At 41.7% G+C, this 27,366-nt stretch overlaps 1 protein-coding gene across 16 annotated transcripts in view; it reads left to right on the top strand.

The window, feature by feature from the left end:
* The window catches only part of Cdk5rap2 (CDK5 regulatory subunit associated protein 2), a 168,604-nt gene that overhangs the window by 64,492 nt on the left and 76,746 nt on the right, over positions 1–27,366 (top strand). For all 16 annotated transcript variants that reach the window (XM_039109347.2, XM_063287220.1, XM_017593184.3 and 13 more), the window contains 3 exons: positions 9,494–9,664; positions 14,293–14,433; positions 22,599–22,696. In XM_039109347.2, coding sequence (XP_038965275.1) covers positions 9,494–9,664; positions 14,293–14,433; positions 22,599–22,696 — 410 coding nt within the window. The remainder of the gene's footprint in view (positions 1–9,493; positions 9,665–14,292; positions 14,434–22,598; positions 22,697–27,366) is intronic.

Genomic DNA, 27,366 nt, shown 5'->3' with positions numbered 1-27,366 from the left:
TTTTAAAAGATTTTATTTGTAGTATTAGAATGTTTGGTTTGTGTGTACACATGAGTGTAGTGCCCACTGAAGCCAGAAGACGTTGAATCCCCTGGAGCTGGAGTTATAGGTGCTTGGGTTCCTTTTAATTCATGTAATTTCTGAACTGTCCTGTTGGTTTCTAGGTATCTAATCTCTATGTATTTCATAATTCCATTGTAACCAGAAAAGATACAGGAAATACTTTTTTTCTTTGTAATTTTTAAAGACTAGTTTTCTGATTTAATATATGGTCTCTTCTAGAGAAAGTACAATGCATTAATAGAAAATATGTGTCTTTTGTAGATGTTGGATAGACTGTTCTGTAAATATCTTTTAAGTTCACTTACCTATATTGTATAGCTTAACTCTGATGTTTACTTATTTATTGATCAGTCTATTGAGAAGGGTCTGGTATTAACCCCCTCATACACATACATACATGCTATTATTTTAGAACTATCTCCTACAATAGCTGTAATATTTTTATAAAGCCAGATGTATATTAGGTACCTACACATTTCTCATTGTTTACTTTTAAAAACATTATATGTATTATTATTATTATATTATTATTATTATTATTTGTATACGTGTGTTAATGTTTGTGTTATATACCAGCACTCTTATAACTACACCCTGTCTGGTGATCACAAGCTCTATCAGACTTTGCTTGGTTTAGAAGATCTTTAGTTTGGTTTGTGAGGGATAGCCTTGCTTGGTTAACAGTTATTTTGTACAGGTCTTAAAATATATCAGTCCATACCTTAGCAGATTTCTGGTAAGAAATTTGCTGTTAGCTTCATGGATTTACCCTTAAATATGACTTGTTATTTTTATCTTGGCAGACTTTAAGATTTTTTTCCTTTCTCCTGTGTGTTTGATGGTTTGAGTAAAATATGTGTGATAAGGATTTCTTTCATCCTGTCTTTTTAGATACTATAGGGTCATTAAATCTGGATGTCTGTGGTTTGCCCAGTATTAGGAAGTTTCCTCTCCTACCATTGGGTAGTTTTTCTGTGCCCTTTTACCTTGATTTTGTCTATGTTGGGAATGCCAGACATTTGACACAGACATTTGACCTCTTGATGGTGCCTCAAAAACCTTCTCATGGTGCCTCACACTTCCTCTTTTCTGTCTGAACGTGATATTTTAAGAACTGTCTTCAAGTTCCAGGGTTCTTTCTTTTGCTTGATCTGTTTGTTAAGGCTTTCAAAAAATATGATTTTTTTAAAAAAAATTCTGATTTATTTTTCAAAATTGCTCATTTATATTGTCTTCCTAATTTTAATTGTTTACCTGTGTGCCCTTGAATCTCACTGACATTTTTTAAAGAAAAAAATTTGAGTGTGTGTGTGTGTGTGTGTGTGTGTGTGTGTGTGTGTGTGATGTTCACATTTGGAGTTACAGGGTTTTATGAGCCATCTGACACGATTGCTGGGAACTGAAGTTGAGTCCCCTGAAAGAGACTGTGCCTTCTTACCTGCATAGCCATTATCTCTCCAGCTCTTTTATTGACACTTAATAATTTTTTTGAATTACTAGACATTTTATTCATTTTGGTAGCTTCAAAATTTATTGTAGGAGAATTATTGTTAGATTGGGTGACGGGGTTTGTTTGTTTTGTTTTGTTTTGATAGACAAATCAAATTTAGAATATATAGTAACATTATTTTCAATCCTGTTACTTTTAAAGTTCTTGAGCTCTTTAGACTTCGCATCAAGGAGTGCTTTCTAGAAGTGGTAACACCAGGGTGGAACCTTGGAAGATAGCATGCTGTATCCTTCCAGATTTTTTTCTTGGGGGCGGAAGGTGTGACACATGTTCAGGTGGAGAAGGGTCTGGCTGGAGACAGGCGGGGCACTTGGAAAGTGTGTGAATGAAATGGTTAGGTGACAGGGACTGCTTTGAGGCAAGCTGAGGCTAAGCTCCTGCCCACCAGAAGAGCCACGAATGGGATGCTCACTCTTGAGTTGTCCTCTGCTGTGATTGGCTCCATGTGACTGGAAAAATATGTAGCTCAGTGATTTAATTGAGAAACCGCTACCCCCATTGCCCTTGTGAAAGCTCTGTTCTTAAGGAGATGCCTTGGGAGGAAGGGCTGAATTCCCCCTCATTCTGCAGTGTGAACCCTTCCTTCTTCTGCTCCTTCTCCGTGGGAGAGTTGCTCAGCAGATTAGTGTCCAGAATATTCACTTGTCCCTGTTACCTGGGGAGCAGCATGGTACCTTAAGACAAAAACCCAAGTTCAGAATTCTCTGCTTTCCACTTCAGACCCATGAGCCCAACACTTGCAGGGAGGAAGGACTCCCTTATTTTTGTCTAAATCTTCCCTGCCACACCTGGCTTCTTAAAGAAGAGGATACAGTTGGTTTCATTAAGCTGGGCATGCACTTTTCTCTTTCCAAACAGTGACAGCAATAACAAAGATATATGATATCATAAAATTGTACTTTGACTTTCTGCTATGGTTTTGTCTGTACACATCCTAGTGAACTTGGTGCAGGATTGGTCGTCAGGGCAGGATTTGGGCATTCTTGACCACGAAGAGATTTAAATCCAGGTTCTACATCTCTCATGTACTAGGCTAAGAGGGAAAAGATATCGGTTACGGTGCCTCAGCCGTAGCCTTTGCCCATCTTGCATCGTTTAATTTAACCTGAAAGCCCAACGTTCCTTCCTGGGCTGGGAACCCCTCATGATGTAACTTTTCTGTCCAATGTCACATACAGTTGTTGAGCAATGAGTTAAGGAAAACGCTTGTCTATTTACACAGTCCTTGAATATTGAAGGAGATTTGGGAGAACTATCAAAGTAAGCAATTTTTAGATCTGATTGTTTTGCCTCAGCAAGACATGCTATCTCCATGCCTCCCCTTAGCATTTATTATAGCACCATGGGTAGTGAGAGCATGAGTCAATTGGCTGTCTTTGTGTTGCCATGGCAGCTGTTCCTCCTCAAGGCCACCTTAGCACACACATTCTCCTATTGTCACTGGTCTCTTTGCTTTAAGCCTCCTCTCATTGCTGACCATATGAGTAGCTAGATCCTGTTCTGGCCGTCCATTTGGAGAAGGGCTGCAGATATTCAAGTCCTAGAGACATTATAAAATTGGCTTATGATTTGAAGGTATTGCCTAATGAGAGCCCATGATATAGAGTGCTTTAAAACACTTTTGGCCTTAACAATTCAGCTGACATCATAGAATTGGGAGCCACACTAGCTTGGTTTTCATTATCAGCATTAGAAATTATATAAATCCTTGTCCATTTCTCTTAGTCTCTATGAGCATTTACGTTTCCGGGACAGTAAGAGTCTTACCATTGTAGACAGTTATTAGAGTTAGTGATATCTCACTTAACAGTGACTTGGCCCATGCTCAGCTTGTAGTTGATAATGAGTTCCATTACTGATTTAATCATTCCAAAAGGAAGTGTGGATCCATGTTCCACCCCACCACTGGGCAGGGTGGGCAGGGTCACTGGAGAGACGAACACCAAATGCAGGGAATGCTTGATTGCATTTCCCCGACGCTGCTGCTGTTGGTGTTGGACTTCAAGGAAGCACCAAGCCCCCAAGGGCATGGGAAAATATAGTCTGAGATGTGCACCAGTGCATATGCCAAAAGGCCAGAGGTTACCTGCATTTAACTTTTGCACACACACTAGTGACCAAACTCAAGTCTTTCTCTCTGGTTCCATTGTGAATTGAAAGAAATATAGTTAAGTGACTATTTTAACATTAAGATCTCCATTGCAATTTGTGTTTTGAGTGGTTCTTCAGAGTGGTGTGTTGGGTGGGTTTAATTAAATGGATTGGGATCATTGCATTATTACAAAAAATACCCAAACCTGTGCTTTGATGTAGATGTGAACTGAGAGAGTTGGGAACCAGGTATCAGCCAGATGTTGTACCTTATTCACTGTGGTCATAGGTAAATTAGCTTCTCCCAGGTTTTATTACTGAAGAGATCATGACCATGTCAACTATTATAAAAGGAGACATTTAATGGGAGCTGGCATATAGTTTCAGAGATTTAGTCTATTATCATCATGGCTGGGTGGCAGGCAGTCAGACATGGTAACTGGAGAAGGAGCTGAGAGCTCCACATGTGGATCCACAGGCAACAGGAAGAGAAAGCCACATTAGATGTGGCTTGAGTACCTGGGACCTCAAAGCCTGCCCCTGTGACATAGTTCCTCTAACAAGGCCACACCTCCTAGTAGTGCCACTCCCTAATGACCTATGGGGACCTTTTTTATGCAATCTACCACAGCCTCTTACTCATTAAATGGCAATAAGGCTGGCGTGTCCTTAGTAGTAGAACACCAAATTCTGTCTTGTATCAATACTTAATATACTTATTAAATTACTTAATTTATTTATTAAGTTACTCTTTACTTCATTTATCCAATTTATTGATATTTATTGAGTGTTGTTTTGATTATCTATTGCTGTACAATAGAGTACTCCACAGTTGGTATCTAAAATAAGAACTTTGTTAAATTTTTTTAGCCAAGAATTTGGGCTGTGCTCATCTGAATGGTTTTCTGCTCTACTTGGCTCCTACTCAGTGGTTCTCATTTGATAGGTGGGCTGGTTTCAAGGGCAAATGACTCTTATGGTTGGTACCTTGTTAGAAATAGGTGGAAAATTAAGCTGAGGTTATCAGCTGGAGTTCCTAAATTTAGCATCACCAGTATAGGATTAGGATGGCTGTGCCTCTTAGGTGTAGGGCATTCAGGTTGCCAAGAGAGTGCCCAAAGAGCAGGGATTAGAAACTTCCGGGCCTGGGCCAGAAATGGCCCGGTTCTTTAGGTTGCAGTGGCCACTACATTTCTAAGCTGTAAAAAGTAGAGACATAGACTCCCTATCTCTCTATGGGGAAACTCAAAGAGTTTATGGTTCTGTTTAATCTGCTACAGTACCTTCTGTGTCTGATTGATGCCATTATAAGGGTTAGAGTTGGAGAAGTAAACAAAATATGACCTGTCCTTAGGGGACTGAAAAAATTCACATTGTATTAGCAAGTGCTACAGGAAGAGATATTGGAGGGAAATGGTGTGGAGGAGGTAAAGGGAGAGAGGTTATGAAGATTGGAGTGAGGTGATAAACTTGCAGGGCGTGAGGGACAGCTCTGAACTGCAGATGTTGGGTACAGCAAGCATGAAGGTTACGGTTTGAGTACATACTCACTATGTAATAGGCACAGCAAGACAGTCCATTGTCAGAGCAGAACTAGTGGGTGAGCAGCAAGCAGAGAGCAGTGAGGGAGCCAGGGTTCTGCTGGAAGTCAGATGAGGCTCAATACCTTTGATTTTGAGAGCTAGGGAGCTCACTACAGAGCTGGGACTTACTATGTATTTCAGGCTAGCTTCAAATTCAGAGTTTTGCCTGCCTCTACCTCCCAGCTTCTGGAATTAAAGACCTGTCCCACCACACCTCCGTCATAAGTTTTAAGGATTAGATAGATTACCTGTTCAAAGTCTGGCACATGGTCTGAGTCATGGTAAGTGCAGGCCACAATCGCTTGTGCTCCATTGATCCTGAGTGTGGGACCATCCCAGGTCTCCTTATTGCACTGCCACTTCTCAGTCACTTCTCAGTCACAGTTGCTTCTCTGGCCCCAGTATGTGTGCTTGCCCTGGCTAGAAACAGCAGCAGGATCCCAAAAGAGAGATATGATGACGTCTTGTTTATTGGACAGGTGACTCCTACCTCTTCTGTAATAGCTGTAGCAAGGCTGATGCACTTTGCCCTGGTAAGCACTCTGATGTGGAAGAATGAAATCTGAGCTTTTAAGTGTACACCTTGGGTTCCTTTTTTTATTTTTATTTTTATTTTTATTTTATTTTTTATGTATACGTGTGCTTGGCATGCATGTGTATCTGTGTACTTCTTGCATGGATGTGCCACATAGGCCAGAAAAAGGCATCTGATCTCTGGGAATTGGAATTGTGAGCTGCCATGCTAGGCATGACACCAGGGCCTCTAGAGAGCAGCCTGTCCTGTTTACTGACTACTGGGTTGTCTTCTCTCGTTCCCCCTCTTAGATGGTTCGTAAGGGATCAGCTTTTCTGTGAACTGCTCCGGAAAGCATTGCTGTTTCCTACTTAGCTACAACGGTTTGCGGGGGGGCGGGGCAGAACAACAGTAAAACTGCCCACTATATAAATGTGGGTTATGAAGGAAATGTAGACTTAAAAATAGTCATGAAGGAGCCTTTCCTCTCCGTTCCATTAGCAAATACTGCAGAAACCAAGTCTGACGCGGCTTTGGCAGGCCTCGAGAGCTTGATTGTTGCATTTGGTTTTTTCTTTCATCGTTGCCTCTTTGGAAAATCCTCAAAATATGTATATCCTTTGACCTGGAAAGCCCTCTCAGAGATCTTCCTGAAAACTTAACTCTAAAGCTGTAATAGAAGAAGCGCATAACAATAAAAAGTAGCAATCTGTAATAACATGTCATGTGGAGGCTCACATAGCTGGAGACTGAAAAGAAGCAATGAATTTTGCTCTATTTGTTGAAATTGGAAAGTGAGAACATTGTGTAGAATTTGCTTGTTCTTGGAGACAGGCTTTCTGCAGAGCAGGCTGACCAGGTGTGATCATGCCACCATGCCAGCTTTCTTTCTCTTTTCTTCTGTTTTTTTAAGTTGTTCTTTGTTCGTCTTCATTATTTAGTTGCTGTATGTTTTTTGTAGGTCATGATGTAACAGAATAAATTAAGATGGGAAAAATTCCAAACCAAAGTTAAAATAATGTAAACCTCACTGCAGGTATAAGACGTGTAAAAGAAGCGTCCACAGCTTGAACATGGCTTCAGTTGTTGGCAGGACTAACTTATTCATTAGCATCCTGTTACTGTTGCCTTGGTGTACAGCTGGCTCCGCGTCTGGATCCTGCATCCACACGTCTAACCAAACTTGAGTAGAAAATTATGTTGATATTCAGCATGTAGAGACTCTGGTCATTATTCCCTAACAATATTATGTAACAGATGTGTACAGCATTTGTGTTGTTATATTATAGCAATTTGAGAATGTGGGGAGATTCTATGCAAATATTATACCATTGTAGGTAGGACTTGAGTGTTACTTTTTGTATCCTTCAGGATCCTGCAACCAATCCCCCAGGGACACTAAGGGACAATTTCGTGTATAGAATTAAAAACAAACATCTGACCAAAAACTTCTTGACCAAAAACTCCCTCTAGAACTGAATTTTGGTTTACTGTTTAGAGAAGTTCATAATGCGTTTGTAGTCTTATTTTGGATTAAGGATCTAAAATAGCCTCATCTTAGATTTTTGATTAAGAAGTGTTTTTCTTTCAAATATTTGGGTGTCTGATTTTGTGATTGTTAACAAAATGTCGTTTATCTGATTTCATTATTTTTTAGTTTACCGATGATTTAGTTTACTGCTCGCTATGATTGTGGAGATATCTTCTGCCATCCCTTGCATCTTCAAGGGCTCTTGTAGTTATACTGCCTTGGTAACTCAGGATGACCTATGTCTTTTAAAATCAGCTGATGAAATAGCTTGAATTTCATCTGTTTACCTTTATTCCCTTTTGCCATTTAGCGATTGGAATGGGAACATTTCTTGAGGGCATTCTGTCAGAACAACTAAAAATTTTTTTAAAGAATTATAAAATCATTTGTTTGTGAGCTTGTGTGTTTGGGGATTGAACATGGCACCTTGTGCATACTGAGTTTCTTCCACTAGGCCATATCCCCAGCACTGATTGTGGTATTTTGACGTATTATAATTACTTGCTCATCCTTATGAAAATTCTATTTTCCCCTCTCAATAGTAGAAAATACTTATTCTGATTGGTTCCCTTATATATGCTTACTGTAGTTCTTGATCCCTTTCTTTCTCTTGGATATTAAAAGATGCCTGGGCTCATTCTTGCTCGCATCCCAAGTCTATGGTTAGTCATCCACTCTCCTGACATGATCTTTATATATCCCACAGTTCCCTGGAGGACCTGTTAAAGTACACAGAGCCAGGTCTACCTCTCTAGAGGTCTGCAGCATTAGTTGTGAGGATGCAGGGGATGCTGTTTTGGGGGCTGCACTTTGGTAAACACAGAAAAAGCATATTCTTCAGGTGGGGAAGGATAGAGAACACTGTGTGGATGGCACCCAGCCCTTCTCAGTGGAAGGAAGGAAACAGCTCAGTGTAAAGACCTGGATAGCTCATACTCAGATTTCTAATGAGTTTAACTTAGTTTCTGTTTGAATTCTTTTCTATTGTGTTGAAAGTCCTAGAACTAAAGAGAGTAACAGCCACTCATTGATAAATACATACATATTATGTACATACATGCACTTCAGAATACTACTACTAACATTAGTATTTATGAGACAGTCACCTGAAACAGTTTTTCTGTTTGATTAGCTGTCAGGGCCATGCAAAGTCAGACTCATTATTGCTTTGCTTGCTCTGTTTTCAGGTTTAGGGGAATTTTAAAACAGATAATTGTGTAAAAGTTTAAATGGCTACATCTGTAAATCTAGTTCTTTTTTTTTTTCTGTAAAGTTGGTTTTTTTGTTTTGTTTTGTTTTTTTTATCTCTTCTATCCAGCTCTCTTCTTTGTCTTATGGGCAACCATTTAGTTTGTGTTATGGTGAAAGTATGTTCTCCTTCTCCCTTCCTCCACATCTACGTTAGTATGTCCTGGAGCCTACCCTGGTCTCTTCAGAGAGACCCATTCCTTTTTCTGTGCAGTTTGGGTATTCCTTGGTGAGACTGTGTCACAGCTTATTCCGGTTGATGCACATCTGTTTAGTTGCAGTCATTTGCTTTTCTAAACAATCGTACTCACAAAGTCACCCATACAAGCACCTGTTGTAAGCAATCTTACTGTATATATTTTTTTCTGTCTGTCTAAAAATCTCCTGCCAAGTGAATTTCTGTGTTACTTTGAGTTTTTTTAATGTCTTTTCTGATTACTTGTGTTATAGAATCTCAGGGGAAAAAAAGATGTGAAAAACTTGGAAAAAGGAACGACCTCTTGGAAGGCCCTGTTGTCCCTATGCTCAGGTGTTTTGTTACTGTTTGGATGTTTCTGCTCAGGGTGCTGCCTTGGAGGGCTCGGCATGCAGGAAGCAATGGGCATTGTAGTTTACACATGGCTTGATCGTCTCCACTTGTCTTTACTCATAGTGTGTTTCTAAAAATATTTTACTCTATATTATTTTCTCTTACTCCCCCCCCCCCTTTTAGGCAGTTTGGTTTTCTGGTTTTTCACCATTATAAATAATACCATGCATATAAAAACTTCTTTAAATTTATGATGTCATGAAAATTGGTTTTTGTAAAACTCTAAATGAGAAAGAAGCCTGTATTTGTTAAATATACTGAACAGCTTGCTCTCATCATAACTTGGGAAGCGAGGCCGGTAACAAATTGTCACCTGGAACTTTTTGTCAAATGAATTCCATGTTTCTTCTGTTTCTTACTCTAGGACCTTAGAAATGAAGTTGAGAAACTACGCAAGGAAGTGTGTGAGAGAGAGAAGGCTGTGGAGAAGCATTACAAGAGTCTTCCAGGCGAAAGCAGTTCAAAGTTCCATTCTCAAGAACAAGTGGTCAAAGGTCTGACAGAAAGTGCCAGTCAGGAGGACCTGCTGCTGCAGGTACCATATCATGATTTCTTTTCCTTTCACATGTAAATCGCTTTTTAATTTAGTAGTTTATTCTGAACTCCAAGAACTTTTTCTTTGAGACAGAGTCTCATGTAACCTGGCTGATCTCAAACTCAGGTGTAGCTGGATCGCTTCAGTTTCTGACTCTTGCTTCCACATTGAAATATTGGGATTCGAGGCATGGTCTGTCACTGCCCTTGTAACAGACTTCACTGCTCTCTTTGTGGCACTTACAACTACCTTTTATCATATGAGCCTCAGCCAATCGTAGGGGGGACAAGGTCAGGAGGGAAATGCTTACACTGGTCTCACAATAAATGGCATATTTGTGGCTGCATTTGCTCCTGAGCCCAGCCCACTCACGGAGTGGCGAGTACCTCCTCAGTCCTCTGCCCATTTCCTTTCCTGGTTAGTGTTGGAATTCACTTCTTATTGGCCACATAGTGAATTTCTGAGATTCAACCCAGGTGGATTAAATCCAAGTATTTAACAGTGCCTCCTCCTACTGAAACCACATTAAAACAAGAGTTTGGGAATAGTGATGTGTAAGCCCACGGAGCTAAGTAGGAGCACTGTGCAGCGGAAGCTGTAGTTAACAGAATTTTGGATGTTATATATACATGAGTGGGAACTGCACAGGATTCATTTTTGCTACTGTAGCACATAGTAAAGCCAATAAGAATTGAACTAACATAGGCTACATCCCAAAAAAGGCTCAGCAGATATAAAATGTGGCCAATACTTTGAAAACAGGAGATTTAAATAGGATTCTAGGCAGGTATAGGTGACCCTCTTTTTGTCTCAAGCAAGAGATTTCTGGTATATCTACAGCAGATCAGTACTGCCCTAGGCATCATTGGAGGCAGCTGAAAGCAAAAATGGCAGTGAATGTGCACACCCCAACCAAGAGACTCCTCTTAGAGGTAAATAGAATGAAAGATGCCGGCGGTTGATGGTTCTTCATTCAAACAGCTGGTTTTCACTTCTATATCTCTGCAGGTCCATACATGCTTCTCCCCCTAGGGTAGACAGGTTCATTGTGCACAAGACTGGATTGGAGGGAGAGAAGCTTAGCTAGGAATGGTGGGTACAGGTCAGCAGTGAGTACGTGGGCAAAGACACCCCTACACACACACACATACACACCAGAAACAGCTTCAGTTTAGATGGGGGCAACAGAGGCTATTTAAACATTTTGGGGTGTCCATAGGGGCTATTGGGGTGAGTTTACATCATTGTCCAGGACCAAAATGTTGGGGATGCTTTATTTGTATGAGGAGGAATTCCAGGTGCTTCTGGACATGGCCTTATGAGGGGAAAGGAAGTTTAACCCAATTACTGACAACGTAACTTCCTCTGGTGAGTTAAGGGGTAGGAAGCACAGGACTCTGTACACCATGACATGCAGGCCTGGAGTAGTGGGGGAGCGATTCTATTCCTGCCCATCTCAGAAGGAGATTTCCTAGATTTGACCCCACTCTTGCTCACGGGCTGTTCCTGATCCCATGGCTCCCTGGCCCCACACATCTCTCAGTAAGGATACTTTTGATGTGTCCATTTCCACATTCATAGCGGTTCTGAGTACTTTTAGCATTTAAAAGATGAGTGGCCTAAGTTCAGCAAATGGGAGAGGAGTACATTGAAATGTGGTTTAGTTAGGGTTTTATTGCTTTGAAGAGACACTGTGACCAAAGCAACTCTTACAGAGTATAACATTTCATTGCTGCTGGCTTATAGTTTCAGAAATTCACTCCATTATCATAATGACAGGAAGCATTGCTAGGTGCTGGCTGATATGGTGATGGAGAACGGGCTAAGAGTTCTGCATCTTAATCTAAAGGCAGCAGGAGAAGGCTGTCTTGATCACACTGACCAAACTTAAACATATAAATGAGACCTCAAAGCCCTGCTTCCATAGTGACACCCTTCCCCCTAACAAGGCTACACCTTATTGGAGACAATAAGGCCACACATCCTAATAGTGCCACTTTCTATGGGCCAAACATAAGCAAACCACCACAAAGAGGCAAGATAAAACCTTAAAGAGAATGAAAGGTACACAGAAATCGGGCCAGAAGGCTCATGAACATAATCCTACCACTTAGAAGGCTGAGAAAGGTGAACCATTGGTGTAAGGCTAGCCTGGAATGCACAGAGAGTGCCAGGCTAGCCTGGGCTCTAGAATGAGACGCTGTCTATCTATCTGTCTGTTTTTCTTTTAACATATGTAGAAAAAATGGCAACAATAAAAATTATATAGCTTTTTAAAACTAAAAATTTGATATTAAAGCATAAGATATAAGATCAGGACCCATGAGGTGGCTCAGTGGGCATAAGTGCTTGTTGCATGAGCCAGATGACCTGAATTTGATCACCAGAACCCACAAAGAGATGGAAGGAGAGTTATGACTCCACATAGTTATTCTCTGACCTCGACTAGTGCTGTGGGACACATGCTGTGACGTCAGACACACACACACACACACACACACACACAGGTGAATAAATAAGATTCGAATTTAATAAAAATAATATCTAGAAAAGAAAACTGGCCTATTGGAAGTTGAATGTATAATTGCCGACTTAAAACATTTACAGTGGAAGAGTTAGAAATTTGAAGATAAAAGTTGTATAAGTTTTCCAGAAAACAGAATTAAACAAAAAGATAGGGAGAAGGTAAAGATAAGAAAATTAGAGGCATGGTTGAAGAGGTCTAAAATATGACTAATAGGAGCTCCAGGAAGCAGAGCTGGCAGAGCATTTCCAGGTATCAGGACACCGTGTCCCAGAATGGAAGGATGAAGAAAGTTCTGTATTAAAGAGAGCATCTGAAAGACTTCAGAGAGAGGAGTAACGCAGACCATGTAAGAAGAACTGGGCTCAGGATGATACCAGAATTCCCAGCAGCTGCTTTAGACACTGGGATACGGGAGTGATGCTTTCAGACTTTGAGGAAAAAGTGATTTCCAGCCTAGCGTTCTGGCCTCAGCTAGTCTCTGAGCTAGTGTGAGTATAGAGCAAGGTCTTTTTAGATTGGTGGTGCTTAAATTGTCTGTATTGCTTGCACTCTGCAGAAAGTTCTTGGTAGGAAAGCTATATAAACAAGGGAATGACCCAGAAGACACAAAGGATCCAGAAAATAGGGGTGCCCTAGATGTGCTGAAGGGAAGTCTCGATTGACTGCTGAACTGCTAAGTAGAGTGCCCAAGTTTGGAACTTTGAGGAAGGGTATCATCTAGGATGCTATAGGAAACAGAGAAAATTAATTATTGATGGCTTTGACTATTGGGAGGGACTTTTCTTTATTTTTTTCTGAGAATTTGGAGAAAATTTATACTTTGTAATAATTTTATGAATGAAGTAGGCAAGTAGAACAAAATAGTTACTAACTTCAAGAGTTCAAAGAACGGAACATGGATGGCAGTGTAATCATGATTGCTGTATTACTTGGCTACAATGTAATGTAAAACTCTTTCAACCAGTAATGATATAATTGTTAGGAGAGATCTTGAGGTGTGGAGATAACTGAGTCAAAAGCTAAATCCTCTGATTGGAGCCAGTTGATAAAATTGAAATGTAAGAAATCAAGAAGCACAAGGAGACTGTCATGGTAACATCTGAATTCAGAACAGAGGTAGTGCCTAAGGAATTACAAGTTGGTTTTGCCTGGGATTGAGACTTTGATGTGAAAACTGGGAAGGGAGTGGGCTACTATTTTCTTGTTAAGGTTTACTGTATAGTTTGCTAGGTCAAAACATGGCAATGATGAAGGTACAGTTGTACCAACACAATTCTAGAGCGGCAGTGTTGGCTGATTTCTAGTTCTTCATTTTAGAGTTCAGTGGGATCTTACAGAGAACTGCCCATTTCTCCCTTGTGGGTACCAAATTCCTTCTAAATGATTGGCATGTTAAATAAATTCTGATCCATGCACAGGACATAGATGTGGATCTTAACCCTTGCTTTCCCACCAAAAAATGAAAACTCTGGTTTAGGAATCTCTAGGTTGGGAATAGATTCTGAACTTGAACTTGGCCAGACCAGAGATGTAGTCTCCCGTACGGTTGTATTATTGGATCTAGGCTGGTGAGGGGCCACAAGAAGAGTTGTATATCATGGAGAAGGAGCATCATATCTGAACATACCCTAATGTGTATATGCAGTCGCAGCCTTTTCTCCCTTGTGCTTATGGATGGATGAAGTTTGTAGTTTCAAAGGAGACTAAGACTTTATTAGACTTAAATATGAAAGCCCTCTACTTGCCCATCATGCTGACTGAAGGAAATGACCCAGGGGTCATTCAGTGAACAGGGTGGTCCCAGGGATGAAAACAGTTCACTTAATGACAGTCACTGTGGTAAGTAACATCAGTTCATGAACAGCCACCATCCTCTGCCACCTTGTTGGCATTCCGCTTGCTCTCACAGTAATAACCAGCAGATTGCGACATTGCATCACAGCTGGGTTAGTTGACTAATATTTTGGGATGATGGAATTATTTAGGGGACATAAGGACTTTGTGACAAAATAAGATACCTCCCCTAAAAGAGTTTAAGAAAAAATCTGTTAATATTCTTTTCTTGATGAAAACTTTCTTGTGATTTGTTTCATTTCCTTAGAAATCCAATGAAAAAGATTTGGAAGCAATACAGCAGAACTGTTATTTAATGACTGCAGAGGAGCTCAAGTTTGGGAGCGATGGCTTAATAACAGAAAAGTGTTCTCAGCAGTCACCAGACAGCAAACTCATCTTCTCCAAGGCAAGCTCGACTGAAATTGGTGTTCACATGTGAATGTATTCATCTTCTTTTCCGAAACTTGTTTGATAAGTTTCTTTGATGTAGAGACTCTCCAGTGCCTTCTTGCTAATAATTGAGCTTGCAACAAGTGGGAGGGAGAGGGTTTGTCTAGCAGCTCTGCAAATTAGTATCCTTTGTCTGAGCATTCCTGTTTGCTGTGCACTTGAAACTGAGAAATCCCACCTTGCTGGGAGAGTAGCCTGATATCTGCTCCATTAAAGGTCATCTCCTGAGAAATGTTGGGTTTTAAGCAGTAAGGAAGTTGTCCTGCAGAAATGCTGGCACTTCCTTATCTTGCCCCACATTGGTAGTCTAATCTACCTTAACTGTCCTTGTCCACCCTTGCTTTGAATAAGGACATAGGACATTATTATATTAATTATGAGCTTTGGACATTGTAGCTGGCCAGGTTCTTAGTTCTTCTAACCCGACAATATTGACTCGGTTTACATTCTGCTCTGTGGCCTGTTGCCTTCTGTCTTAATCTCATCCTGCTACCTGCTTCTTCTTCCATGTCCAGATGGCCTCTGGCTTCCAGCTCCCACCTCACTATTCTTCCAGGCTAGCTCCAGCCTAGCTGTACTACCAAAATCTCATAAAAAATATAAGTCTCTGTGTTCTTCTTCAGAGCCAAGGGTGGGTATAGACAGTTATAGTAACTGTCTCCATTGCTCTAAATGCACTGGGGAGCTTACTAGCTCCTGAAAGCACTGTTGTCTCAGTGTGCCTTTGCTTATGTCTGCCTGTCTGCCTTGGTGGGATTTTGTTTATCTTTTAACCCTTGAGTATCCTTGCAGACCCCTGCCTAGCGGTGACTTTCTCTAATCTTACAGGGTTGTCCTTGGCCCCTCTTTTATAGCACACTCCTCCTCTAGTTGCTCTTATTGGCTTCATCTTTCTGTTTCTCCCCTGGGCCAGATGCAGCACCACTGGCAGGCACTCCAGGGGTCAAAACTGGTGCTTATCTCTAAATCCAGTGCTCAGCCCTATACTTGGCCCTGGAAATATGCATTGAGTGATTATATAAATGATGCAGTGCGGCAGCCTGAGTGCAAAAGAAGAGGTGTTAACCATAGGTCAGGTTCTTTAAACCTTTTAAAAATTACGCAAATTAGTTCTCTTATCCATAATTGATTGTGACTTATTATTTTGTGAAAGGTGTTTCTCAAAATAATGAAAAAACTGGAGAGCATGGGCATCATCCATCAGTGCAGATGTAGACCTTAGGTTGGCACAGAGCTAGAGGCTGCCCTTGTGCCCTTGTGCCATACCATTCTGTATTTATCCACTTGTGGAGTGGACAGTTAAAGGCCCATGGGGAGGAACCAGAGTGACTGTGGTGGTTGTAGTGGATGGGTAGGCTGTGTTTTGTTTTCTAGTGGGCACAGAAATATTTTTGCAGACAGTACCTTCTTGGTGCTGAAGTAAAATACCTGGTCCTGAGCATGGCTGGATGTACAGAGAGTGAAGCCCCAGTTGGCTCTGAGCATTTTGTGTCTTGGTTCCTGGAGGATCCTCATGAGAATGTGAGCATGGTTGAGAAGATCTCTTCAGCTGCCTGGGAATCTGAGCCTGGGCTTTATTCCTGTTTCTGTCATCCCATTTAGGGCAAGTCCAAAAACTGTCTCAGCCAATGTTTATTGTTTGTTTGTTTTTTAATTTGGACCAAAGTTCGTGGAACTTTGAGACGCACAAGACTTGTAAAAAGGTAGCCTGTTTTGAAACCAAACAGTTTAGATCAGGTAATGTCCTGGCTAATTTTATATTAACCTGACATAGGCTAGAGTCATTTGAAAGGAGGGAACCTGAATTGAGAAAAATGCCTCCATAAGGTCCAGCTGTGGGATATTTTCTTAATTAGTTATTGATGGGGGAGGACCCAGCCATTCTGGGTGGGACTATCCCTGGGTTGCTGGTCCTAGGTTCTATAAGAAAGCAGGCTGAATAAGCCGTGGAGAGCAAGCCAGTAAGAAGCACCCCTTCATGGCTTCTCCATCACCTCTTGCCTCCAGCTCCCTGCCCTGCTTAAATTCTTGGCCTTACTTCCTCCAATAATGAACTATGAGTGTAAGCCAAAAGGGAGTGTAAGCCCTTTCCTCCGCAACTTGCTTTAAGTCATAGTGTTTCATTGCAACAATAGGAATCCAACTAAAACAGATAGTTTAGAGGAATAGATCTTCACTGACTTACATCATGTACTTATACTTTGCTTTTGGAATATCATTTTAGGTTCTGTATAGTTCATTGAATAGAATGTTTATAATCTTATGAAGCAGGTTGAATAGTTTAATATTTTATGTATGTATGTATGTATGTATGTATGTATGTATGTATGTATGTATTTTATCCTGAGTAATGTCTGTCCCTCATATAACCATGGGTACCAGGACATTACATGGACATTTAGTAGTATCCACATCTTGGCAGTTTTTAAATTACTGGGCAAAATGCTGAAGTATTTGACAAAGGATTTAATTCTGTTGTGCAGGGCTAATTGCAAATTGCAGATAAGGAATTGTAAATTACACTTCAGAATTGTAAATTTCTGGGTGTCAATTTAAGAACTTCTGGCTGTTACAGCCTTACTGTATCGCTCTATTCCCTTAAGAAAAGTTTGCTTTTCAAATGGTTGTTCTTTCTGTGTAGAAAATGTGGATTTCTTCTGCTATGCCCTTGGCCATTTTGTGTTGATTTAGGATTTATCCTCTGCCCATTTTTACAAAGAGCTCAAGGCTATGGTGGTGTTTCTGTTCCTGTTAAGCATGTGTGATCCTGAGAATTAATGCTTAGGCGATCAGGGAACTGAAGAAGAGGGCGTGAAGTTCTCTGGCTATATGTGACTTGCCACAGGCGTGATTTCTAACTTTGTTGTTGACCTGGTTGGGATATGCGGCTGCATTTTGTGAATATTAAAATAAATGTCTTTGTTGCAGGGTTGTGACACAGCTGCTGAAATAGGCCCGGTCCATCTACTAGGTCACCAAATTGCCCTGATTAGCAGGAAGTGATGCATTAAGCCTTCTCTTTACTGGTCTGCTGTCTCTTCAGATTGTGTTCTGTACTGTACACGTGTTTTCCTGAAGTCATTCTGAACTGGTGGCAGAGCAGAAAGTACCCCTACCCTTGTTGGGTATGATGTCAGTCATACTTGAGATCTTTGGCCTTTGTCAAATCACCAGAGCTTTCGAAAATGTGCCTTTCCAGTCTTTAGAGATAATAGAGACATGCTAGTAAATTTGCTCTGGGTTGAGTACTCCAGAAGCTAGCATAGGACAGTTTGAGGACAGCTATGAAGAGTGACTTTGATTGTGAACAAACTGAAGGTTCTCATAGGTACCATGTCGGAGATTCTGGGAAAACTTGAGGGAGTGCCAAGGACTTTCAGGTCAAAACACTTTGACTTAGTGTAGACCCTGCCATTCCTAAATGGGTATCAGATGTCTCTGTCTGAATCTTAGAATCCCCAAGAGACAGTTGTGCTGGTTTAACAAGAGCCCAGGGCCTTGTGCAGAGGAGCAGTATCTGCCTATGGACTGCTGTTATGTTTCTAGCACATTCTCATGAGGCAAAATATTAATGAGTGGGTATTTACTCCCAGGGCTGTGGAGGATGCACTGCAGAGCCACACGTGAAGTTGTGTGCCAAGTGTCTGTGCCGAGAGACCTCCTGTTGAGCTGTTCCTGATTGGAGATGCTGGTGGAGAGGTTGATGGCACCTGCTCAGTGGGTGTCTCACTGCCCACCATCCCTAGGCAGCCTAGCTCTCCTCTGTGCCAAGGAAATCTACTGGCTGTCAGCTCTGCTGAGAGAGCCAAATGACTTCATTCTAATGGGGCATGAGTCAGCGCAGGGGAATAGGTGATTGATGAAATGGGACGCAAATGGCTCCGAAGAGTTCATTTATTTAACATGGGTGAGCAATTTGCTTCTAGGAAGACGTTGACTCACTCTGACTTCCATTATGCAAAATATCCACAGGAATCTCTGCTCTTAAGATTCATATCAGTCCCTGTGTTCCCCTCTTACCTATTTAATCATCAGTTCAGCGAGTGTTTATGGCAGGATTTGATTTGTGCCAGACACCAGGCCTGGTTTAGGATAACTGCTGTATGCATTGCTCAGACTGAACAGGTGGTTGGCACAGAAGCTCTGGGTGAAAGTGAATGGGTGCTTCAGGACCAGATGAGGGCATCTTTCTTGGCTAGAGAAGAGTCCCTGTGAGGCTGATCTGGAGAACAGCCTATGAGGTTCACTGGAGTGTCGCTGGAGAGTGCTAAGCAATGTCTCTCCATCTCTAAGGTCTCTGAGGGTCTTTGAGGCGTGGGCAGGGAAGTCTAAGATGGAAGGCAGGAAAAAGAATGAAGACAGAAGCTAAGGAGTGTGGTGGTGGGCTGAAGAGTTGGTGCCACTGCCAGGAAAAAGAGGAGAGGAGAGCGGGCCTGGGAATTGGGGCCTTGACATGGCAGTGCCTTCTCTGTGGCTCAGTGCCTGGTCTATTGAGATTCTCTCCACTAGAATTCCATAGTTTTCACTCTATCTTTTAACCTTTAGTTAACTTTGACATCACATACAAGTCTATATGCTGACTACTGATTATTAGTTAAGTGGATTGACTCAGTTACAACTGAGCAGATTGATATATAATAGCTGTACAGGATTTCTATGAAGTAACTATAACTAGCACAAGTCCAGAACATTGGAATGGTACTTAGGGCTGACACCAAGTGTCCGCTCCATTCCAGGCACCATATCAATGGACTCACTTAAGTTTTTAGCCTCCTGGGACAGGTATGGATGTGCTGAGGAGCCCATGCAGTACTTCATGATTCTGATATTGACCATCCTCCTTGTGTCTTCATTTCTAGCACTGGGGGAAGGGTGTCTGTCATCTCTATACCCAGTTGTATTCAGATTCAATGAGAGACTACTTGGAGAGTATCTAGCATAACACGCCTATAAAGTCAGCATAGCTAGTAACGGGACAGGCAGAAATGGCTACTATGAGACAGGATACAATGATTACACCAAAGATTTGGTGTCTTTCCTTGTCCTGATGTCCTTTCAGGTGTTTATTTGCAGGCAAGCACTGAGAGAGCCCCATGGACACTGGTCTATGCAGAAGCATTTAGGAGTACTTGGGCCAGTGGCTTGTGGTATGATTTACAGAAATGCTGGATTATCTACCCGAGTGATTAGCATCTAAGGCCTAGCTCAGTGGTTTGTTGTTCAACTATGAATCAGCCTAGGGCTGATTTGCTGGGGTTGGAAGAACAGCACTGTTCTCCTTGGTCAGGGTGCTTAGCCTTTTGTCCACTGCATTTCTTTGGCAGTCCAGAGTAAGCCAAAGACCCATATTCTAGAAAAAAAAAATCTTTAAATGCACAGAATTTATATATGCATTGGCTTATGAAGTGAACCAATATATTGAAATTCAGCTATAAAAGTATAGAAAATTTTCTAGAGAAATGATATTTTTAATTAATATATTTAAATAACAAGATTTAACAATGAGGGTAGTGACCACAGTATCTTTGAAGTAGTAAGAATGAATGTTCTGAAATATCTTTGGCACTTACAAATAACCGCCTTTAGCTGCCAGGGTCATAGAGCTAGTAGCCTTAATGTTCATGTGGAACTGCAACAGAAGAGATTGGTGGTTTCTGTTAGAGGTTAGTGAGTGGTGTTCTCTGGTCACATTTGTGTGAGTGCCCTCTGTGTGTCAGTGAGGTTGAGAAGAACATGAGCAGCAGCCTTCACTTTTCCACGGACTGGGTATTCTCCTAACATTTGGGCAGCAGACATTCGCCTTGCTACTACAGCAGGAAATGAGCACAGACTCCTCGGTGCCTTCTAATTCTCAGGCTTATTCACAGTTTATCGGCTGTCTCAGGGACCCTTTGCACAAAGGTCTGATTTGGGATCCCATCTTGAGATTTCCAGTCTTGATTCTTTAGTCCACGACCCTGGTCATTTGAAGTGTGCAGAATAGTGACTGTGCTCTTCTTGCTGCTGGCTGTGTGTTTGGTGATTTGATTTAGTTGGTGCATCTTTTGTGGAGGTATCAGAGTGGTGATGCTATGTTCACAGTCTCTCTTCTTTTACGCTACGAAGTCTATGTGTTTACTTGTTAGCTGTGCTGGCTTTGATATATTTATGAAGACTGCGTCTTCAAGCTCTTCACCCTCCAGTTACCCTGTCTTTCTGTGTAGTAAGGAAGAATTTAGGGGTAGTGTCTGGTAAATAGCCTAATATTCTAAGACTCACCCTACAGTTTTAGCATCCCTTCGTGCCTGTTGGCTGAATTATTACCAAGATGGGTGCCAAATGGGTATGCTTTCTGATCCCGTCATTCTTCCCACCAATATTAACCACTTTACTATAAAGCAAAGCCTCTTCTCATGTATCCATTTGTATTAATTTTGGACTTTGTAATTTAATTATTTTGGTGTTCTAATTGTCTCATGTTTGGCAAATAAGAGCTTTAAAATGACTTTTGTAACTTCTAGACAACTTTTCATCCTTATTTAGACATCTACCCCTCTATTAGCTTTCTTGGATTATAGTTGATAAATATCAGGTTTTGGTGACTGGGATGTAATTTAGTGCCATATGGAATGCTTAACTAGCATGCACAATTCTCTGGGTTCAGTCCTTAGCAGCAGTAACGCACGTGCACGCGCGCACACACACACACACACACACACACACACACACACACACACATCACATCACATAATATCACACATATAGATACAGACACACACTTAAATTTATACAGTTAGCTATTATGAAATAATCACCATAATCAAGACAGTTAACACATTCATCCCCTCACAGTGTTATCTTCCCCCATGGTGTTTAAAGATCTACCCTTTTAGCAGATGTCAAGTATGTGGGACTCAGTTGTTCACCTTGGTCATCTTGCTGTGCACCACATCTCTGGGACTTACTTGTATAACTGAGACCCTGTTTGATACCTTGCATCTCTATTTTGTCCTCTTGCAGAGGCTCTGGCAATCACTGCCGAGATCTTAAAGCATGTATCTTTTGACACAACAGAATGCTAGAGACACATTTTGATTTTTTTCTGTTCAGTACTGAAGTTAGCCATTTCTCCAGATGTCTCTAGTCCCTTAGCATAATTTATCCTAATCTGCTCCATAATTCCAAGAAGTGGTAGTCATTGCCAATTAATTTTTAGGTAGAAATCCCCAAGCCATTAATTAGCAACTTTTCAAATCCCCAAACTGCTAAGTGGTTGCACTAGAATTTGCATTTGATGGCAAAATAATGTTTATGAATGGGGAACCGCCAAACTGTACCCCCATTTCATAACAGAGGTGCTAAGCCTCATGGGTTTGCAATCTGCTTTCCCAAGGCTATACAAATTAGCAGTGGTCCAGCCCAGCCTCTGTCATCACTGTTCTGGACACCTCTCCAATTCCACTCACTGGTCCTCTTCCACTCTCCTGTATATCTTGTGTTTCAAGTCTTACTAGGTTTTGGTTTGTGAGGTTTTCTGTGGAGCAGCAGAAAGTGTAGTGAGGCATTGCTAGAGTGTCGTGAAGTCAGAGGCAGTGGCTCTAACAGCTTTTAGGTGTTGGGATCATGGCTCTACTTTGTGTTGAGTGTTAGTTAGCTTCATAGAAACACACAAGATAACTTATAAAGGGAAAAGGCTTGGTTTAGCTTACAGTTTTGGAGGTTGCAGCCCAGGATTGGGCTGTTAGGTTGTGTTGGGAAGGCAATGAAGGGGAACATCTGGTAGAAGAACTGCTCATTTCAGGTCTAGGAAACAAAAGTGAAAAGGGGTGAGGTCCTACAGCTCCTTTAAGGGTGCATCCTCAGTTACCCTAGGACTTTCCACCATACTCCATGTCTCAAAACTTTTATCACCTCCCAATCGCAACACCCATGATGGCCTTCTGGGAAGTATGGAGACTGTCATTCCCCTCTCCTCCTGCAGGTGGTGCTGTGTTACTATGACCTGAACTTGAGTCTGGCTCAAAGCCTGCATATGCAGTCTGTGGTTTTAAAAATCCAGAGCTAGCCACATGTGTTTGCATAATGGCAAGCCATCTTCCTTGGCTTCTGCCCCTAATGTCAGATGCCCATTGTCTTTTCCAGGAAAAGCAACAATCAGAGTATGAAGGGCTGACTGGGGACTTAAAGACAGAACAGAACGTCTATGCCCATCTGGCAAAGAATCTGCAGGACACAGACAGGTAAGTGATTCTCTTCAGACACCACAGCTACACATACTTCCTGATTAGTGCTGCTGGTTTCTGAGCAAGAAAAGCCCCACCTGACTTAGCAATCCTTCAAAGAAGTTAGCTAGTGAACATCTCTTTTAATGGTCAGCTATATCAATTTTCAATCAAGAGTTGCCTATGAGAACAATAAAATAAAAAAGAATATTTACTCAGAGTTTCAGTTCTTCATTGTGTATTTAGGAAGTTGTTTTATGTGTCTACTCTTAGATGTTCCTTATAGCTGTTGCATGGGGAAAATACTAATGAAACCAAGAAAGGTTAGGTGACTTGTCCAGTATCACACAGGTGTTAGCAGAGCCCTGGGACCTAGCCACATCTCCATGTCTTTGAATGACTCATGTCTGTAGAATTGCTAAAATGATTTATTGTCTTTGAAGGATGATGAGGACTGTCAGCTGAAGCCAGTGGTATTCCTGTTAGCCTCCTGCCTTAGCTCCACCTCTGTGTCCCCAGCCTGTCCTGTTTGCACATCTGTAGTAATCGGTCTTTACTCAGGATCATTGTAATTGAAAGACAATGGTATCTAGTATTCATTTCAAAACAGTAGAGAAACAGAAGTGGGTGGTGATTATGATGGAACAAGATTGGCCACAGTTTCCTGATTATGCGTCGGTGGAATAGAGAGGTGGAAAAGGGACTCATTATTTTAGTTTGCCTTTTTCTGAATATACCCCAAAATTTCCATAGTTAAAAGCATGACCCTTCTTTTTCTTTTACCTATGCCTTTGCTCTTGCCACACTGGGCCCTTAAATATTCCCTGGGCTATGTGCACCTGCCTTCATCATGCCCTGCTGTTTCCTGCCCTACTAGCCCAGTGTTTCCCTGCTCTGTCTTAAATACCCCTTCATAACAAGCCCAAGTGTGTCTCTGTTAGGAGGCTCATCCAGTCCCCAAGCCTGTTGCCTCTCTGTGTCCCCACCTTTTCTCCTGGGGCAGGATTATGTGCAGGGACCAGTTCCTTAAGCAAGGCAGAGCAGATGCTAGGGGACTGCTCTGTTTAGGAATGCCTCCTCCAGCACTGATCTTCCTGGTTATAAAGTAATTTTCAGACTTTAAATCTGAAATGAGTTTAGAGAAGGCAGAAAATATGCTAATGGAGCTAGGCGATGTGGACATCTCAGGAAGCCTGGCTGTTTTACTGTGGGGAAGACATGGAAGCTCAATGGGGAGAGACATTTTTCTTCCATTGTATAACATCTCTGACAGGATCCTGAGTAGACTCTGGGCTCAGGGAGGCTTTAAGGGTGGGATGTAGTTGCTCTCAAGGACTCTCAGCATCTGAATGGCTCCTAGTTTCATAAGCTTTTTCCTAATGAATAAAAACATGAATGAGACTCAAGAGGGCCAAAGCTGTAGCTAATGAACAAGGATGCTTAAAAGGTTTCATATTCATCTGCAGACCTGGATTCACATCTCAGCTCCAGCACTGAGCAGGTCCAAGCCTGTGCTTCTGTCTCTCACCTTGAGTCTCAGTACGTGTGTTTGTAATGCGGAGATGGGCTGGCCTGCCCACCTCCTTACCTAATCATTGCCTATTTTCTAACTCATTCCTGAGCTTTCTTACTTCCTCCCTCCTTCCTTCCTTATCGTCCTTCCAATTTACCTGCCTCCAAACCTACTTACCTGTCTACTTCTCTATCCACCTCCTGTCTTCCAGCTTAATAACATTGTTATATAACATGAAATAGTTTAAATGAGGAGGCCTGTGTGGGCTTATATATTTGAATACTCGGTCCCTGTTGCTGGAGCTATTTTGGAAAGATTAGGAGGTACATCGTTGCATGTGGAGTTTGAGGTTTCAAAAGCCCACACCATTCACCATCAGCTCCATGACATGTGTGTGCGTGTATATTAAGAAATAAGCTCTGGAAATGCCCCAGTGCTATGCCTTCTTGCCTGTTGCCATGCTCCCTGCCAAGATAATTATGGACTCTCATTCTCTGAAACTGTAAGCCACAATGAACTCTTCTATATCCTGTCTGTCAGTCATGAAGCTCTCAATAAATAGCAACATTTATTAGTTTTAATATCAAAAGCCCACTCTCCCTGTCCTAGCTGCAAATACATAGCTATGGGATTTTGGATGCTCAAACCTTGGTGAAAACAGAAGACAAAATTACGGATGAGAGCCAGTTGAGTTCTTCTTTGTTGTTTAACATTGCTCACTGTGGAAATGTAGTAAAGGTAGTGTCCTATAAGGACATACTTGAGATTAAAGTGGGAAAGAAAAGGGAAGCCACCATGAGCCTGGCCACTATAACTTGGCAGTACTCAGAAGTTGGTGACTTTAATTCCATATTGCAGTGAAGACTGATCGGAGCATAGACCTTCTAGGATCTATACTGACGCCCTTGTTGAGAGATACTCTTTGCCTGAGGTGGCTTCAGTCGTTGCTCAGCCTCAGCAGTATGGGAATATTTGTATATAGTCTACAGGGGCTGTCCTATGTTCTGTAGGACGTTCTAATATCCCTAGTTCTGCCTGCTGGCTGGTGCCACACTCCTCCATCTAGGTGTAGTTATGGCAACCACAGATGTCTCCAGCTATTCCCAAGTATCTTCAATGGGTGCAAAATCCTCTCTAGATGAGAATATCTTTTGTAATTCCCCAGAGGGGAAAACTTTGGTACATCACATGAATAAGGTAATGATGTTTGTTGAGTGTATACCAAGCTTTCTCATGTAATATCTCATTTAAGCCCCCGAAACAACTCACAGGGAAGTTGTACTTATCTCATTTCGTAACTGAGACAGCTTGCTGGACTTGACTAGTGCTGTAGAGCTTAGTGGCATATCCTCCTTTGAACTTCGTATTTCTCCTCCTGGCCAGTCTGTTCTGCCGCCTTGTTCCAAGAAGAAGGCACAGTACTTGTTTTTCCCTGAGCAAACCCACTTTTGTTCTGCTGGTTTCTCACACCTCGCAGAGACTCTGGAGTTGGGAAAACAGAAGTGAGAGATCTGAAGCATCAGCTGTGCACTTCTCACCCTGTCAGAAAACAGAAGCATTGATGCAGTAGGCAGCCTGCCCCAGCCCTATGGGAGGAGCTTCCCTGGTTAAGTGGCTTGGCAGCATGCCCCGTGCAAGCCTGTGCTGTACTGTGCTGTGGATTTGCATCTGCCAAACAAATGACCCTTATGATTGTTTTGAAAGGGAGGTAGGGTTCTCATAGGCCCTCCCCTCACGTGAAGACTGCTTCACAGCACACTGTCCATGGCATCCAAGCAGGGAATAGTAAACAGAAAGACTTATTTCCTCCAGTGTATGTTAATTTGTGTGTACATTTCCATGGATGGAGCTGCAGGAGAAGTGCAGCTTGAGTCTGTTTCACACACAAACCCAGCAACAGCTCCCAGCCACTCTAGGAAAATCTGATATAAAAGCTTATGAGCTCTTTTCCTAGAAAATCCACATATTTATACATTTTTACAGATAGTTACAGAGCAGTGATGAACCCTGTCAGGAAACTATGTCAGACACTGGAAGAGAGTGATATATTTCTTAGTGTATAAGAAGGAACCTTCTGATTTGCTTTAAAAAAATGTTTCTATGCTTTGATCCACTGCATAGCTGAGTATCCTTAAGGAAGTGACCCAAATGGCAAACTACATAGTAGGCTCAAAGCTGAACAGTGGGGACTGTATCTGAGGTCAGGTGTCAGCTCGCTCTCCATGCTCCTCTGAGAGCTGAGTGTGTGTCATTCAGATCATGTGTCGCTTGCACATGGAAGTAAGTCCAAATCCTTTCCGTGGCTCTGCACCGTCTAGTAGAACAGCTATTAGGTATACGATTACTCAAACTTGCACTTACTTTCAATTTAATACCATTAAACATTCAGTTCCGTGGTACATTAAGCCCCATTTCAGATGTTGAGTAGGCACATTAGCTAGTGGCTGCTGTGTTAGACAGTGGATAGAACATGCCCATCACTGAAGGAACTTCTTTGGGAAGTTTCTCATAATGAATACAGCTCTTAAGAGGCAGAGCCTTTTCATGCCCTCACTGGGTTCTGGGCTTTTTGTACTGTGTTGACCAACATGTGAACCTCAATATCCATTCTTACAGAACAATCCATACTATGCATTTTTCAGTTTGGTTGAGTTACTACAATAGAGTTCTATTGGCCATGAATTGGTCTGCTTCTGTCTTGTTGTGGAACTTACTTTTCTTTAGTTTTTCCTTCCTCCTGACCCTCACCTCAGTATAATCTTTTTGAACTGATCCCTCTCTTCTGAAGCCTGGGTGCTGGGTGAGAGAGCCTCTTCTTATACACTCAAGGCATTAGTCTAAGCAATTGGGCGAGCGTTCTAGAGAATTACATGCTTTCCACCTGCTAGGCCTGTAGTAGACACTAGTAAGGAGTGAGTTTAAGTAAATGGAGAACTGTCACCTGATCTCATACGATGTGCTCATTAAAAGCGTTACCAGAAACCTTTACAAGTGTGGGTGATATTTAAGCAAGGGACACACAGTTCTACCTTGCACACCCAATGGCATTTAAACTTTGTGGAAATACTTGTGGAGAAAAAGATTCAGGAGCAATAGCATGTATTGATCAGTGAGGTTATCATAGCAATTTTTATTTTCTCTATAGTTATCTTTTTCTGTAATAAACACTTTTTTT

The sequence above is a fragment of the Rattus norvegicus genome, chromosome 5 (assembly GCF_036323735.1).
Source record: "Rattus norvegicus strain BN/NHsdMcwi chromosome 5, GRCr8, whole genome shotgun sequence".
Classification (NCBI taxonomy): Eukaryota; Metazoa; Chordata; class Mammalia; order Rodentia; family Muridae; genus Rattus; species Rattus norvegicus.
Note: the sequence above shows the minus strand (reverse complement) of the source record. Positions and strands in the feature narration are given on the sequence as shown.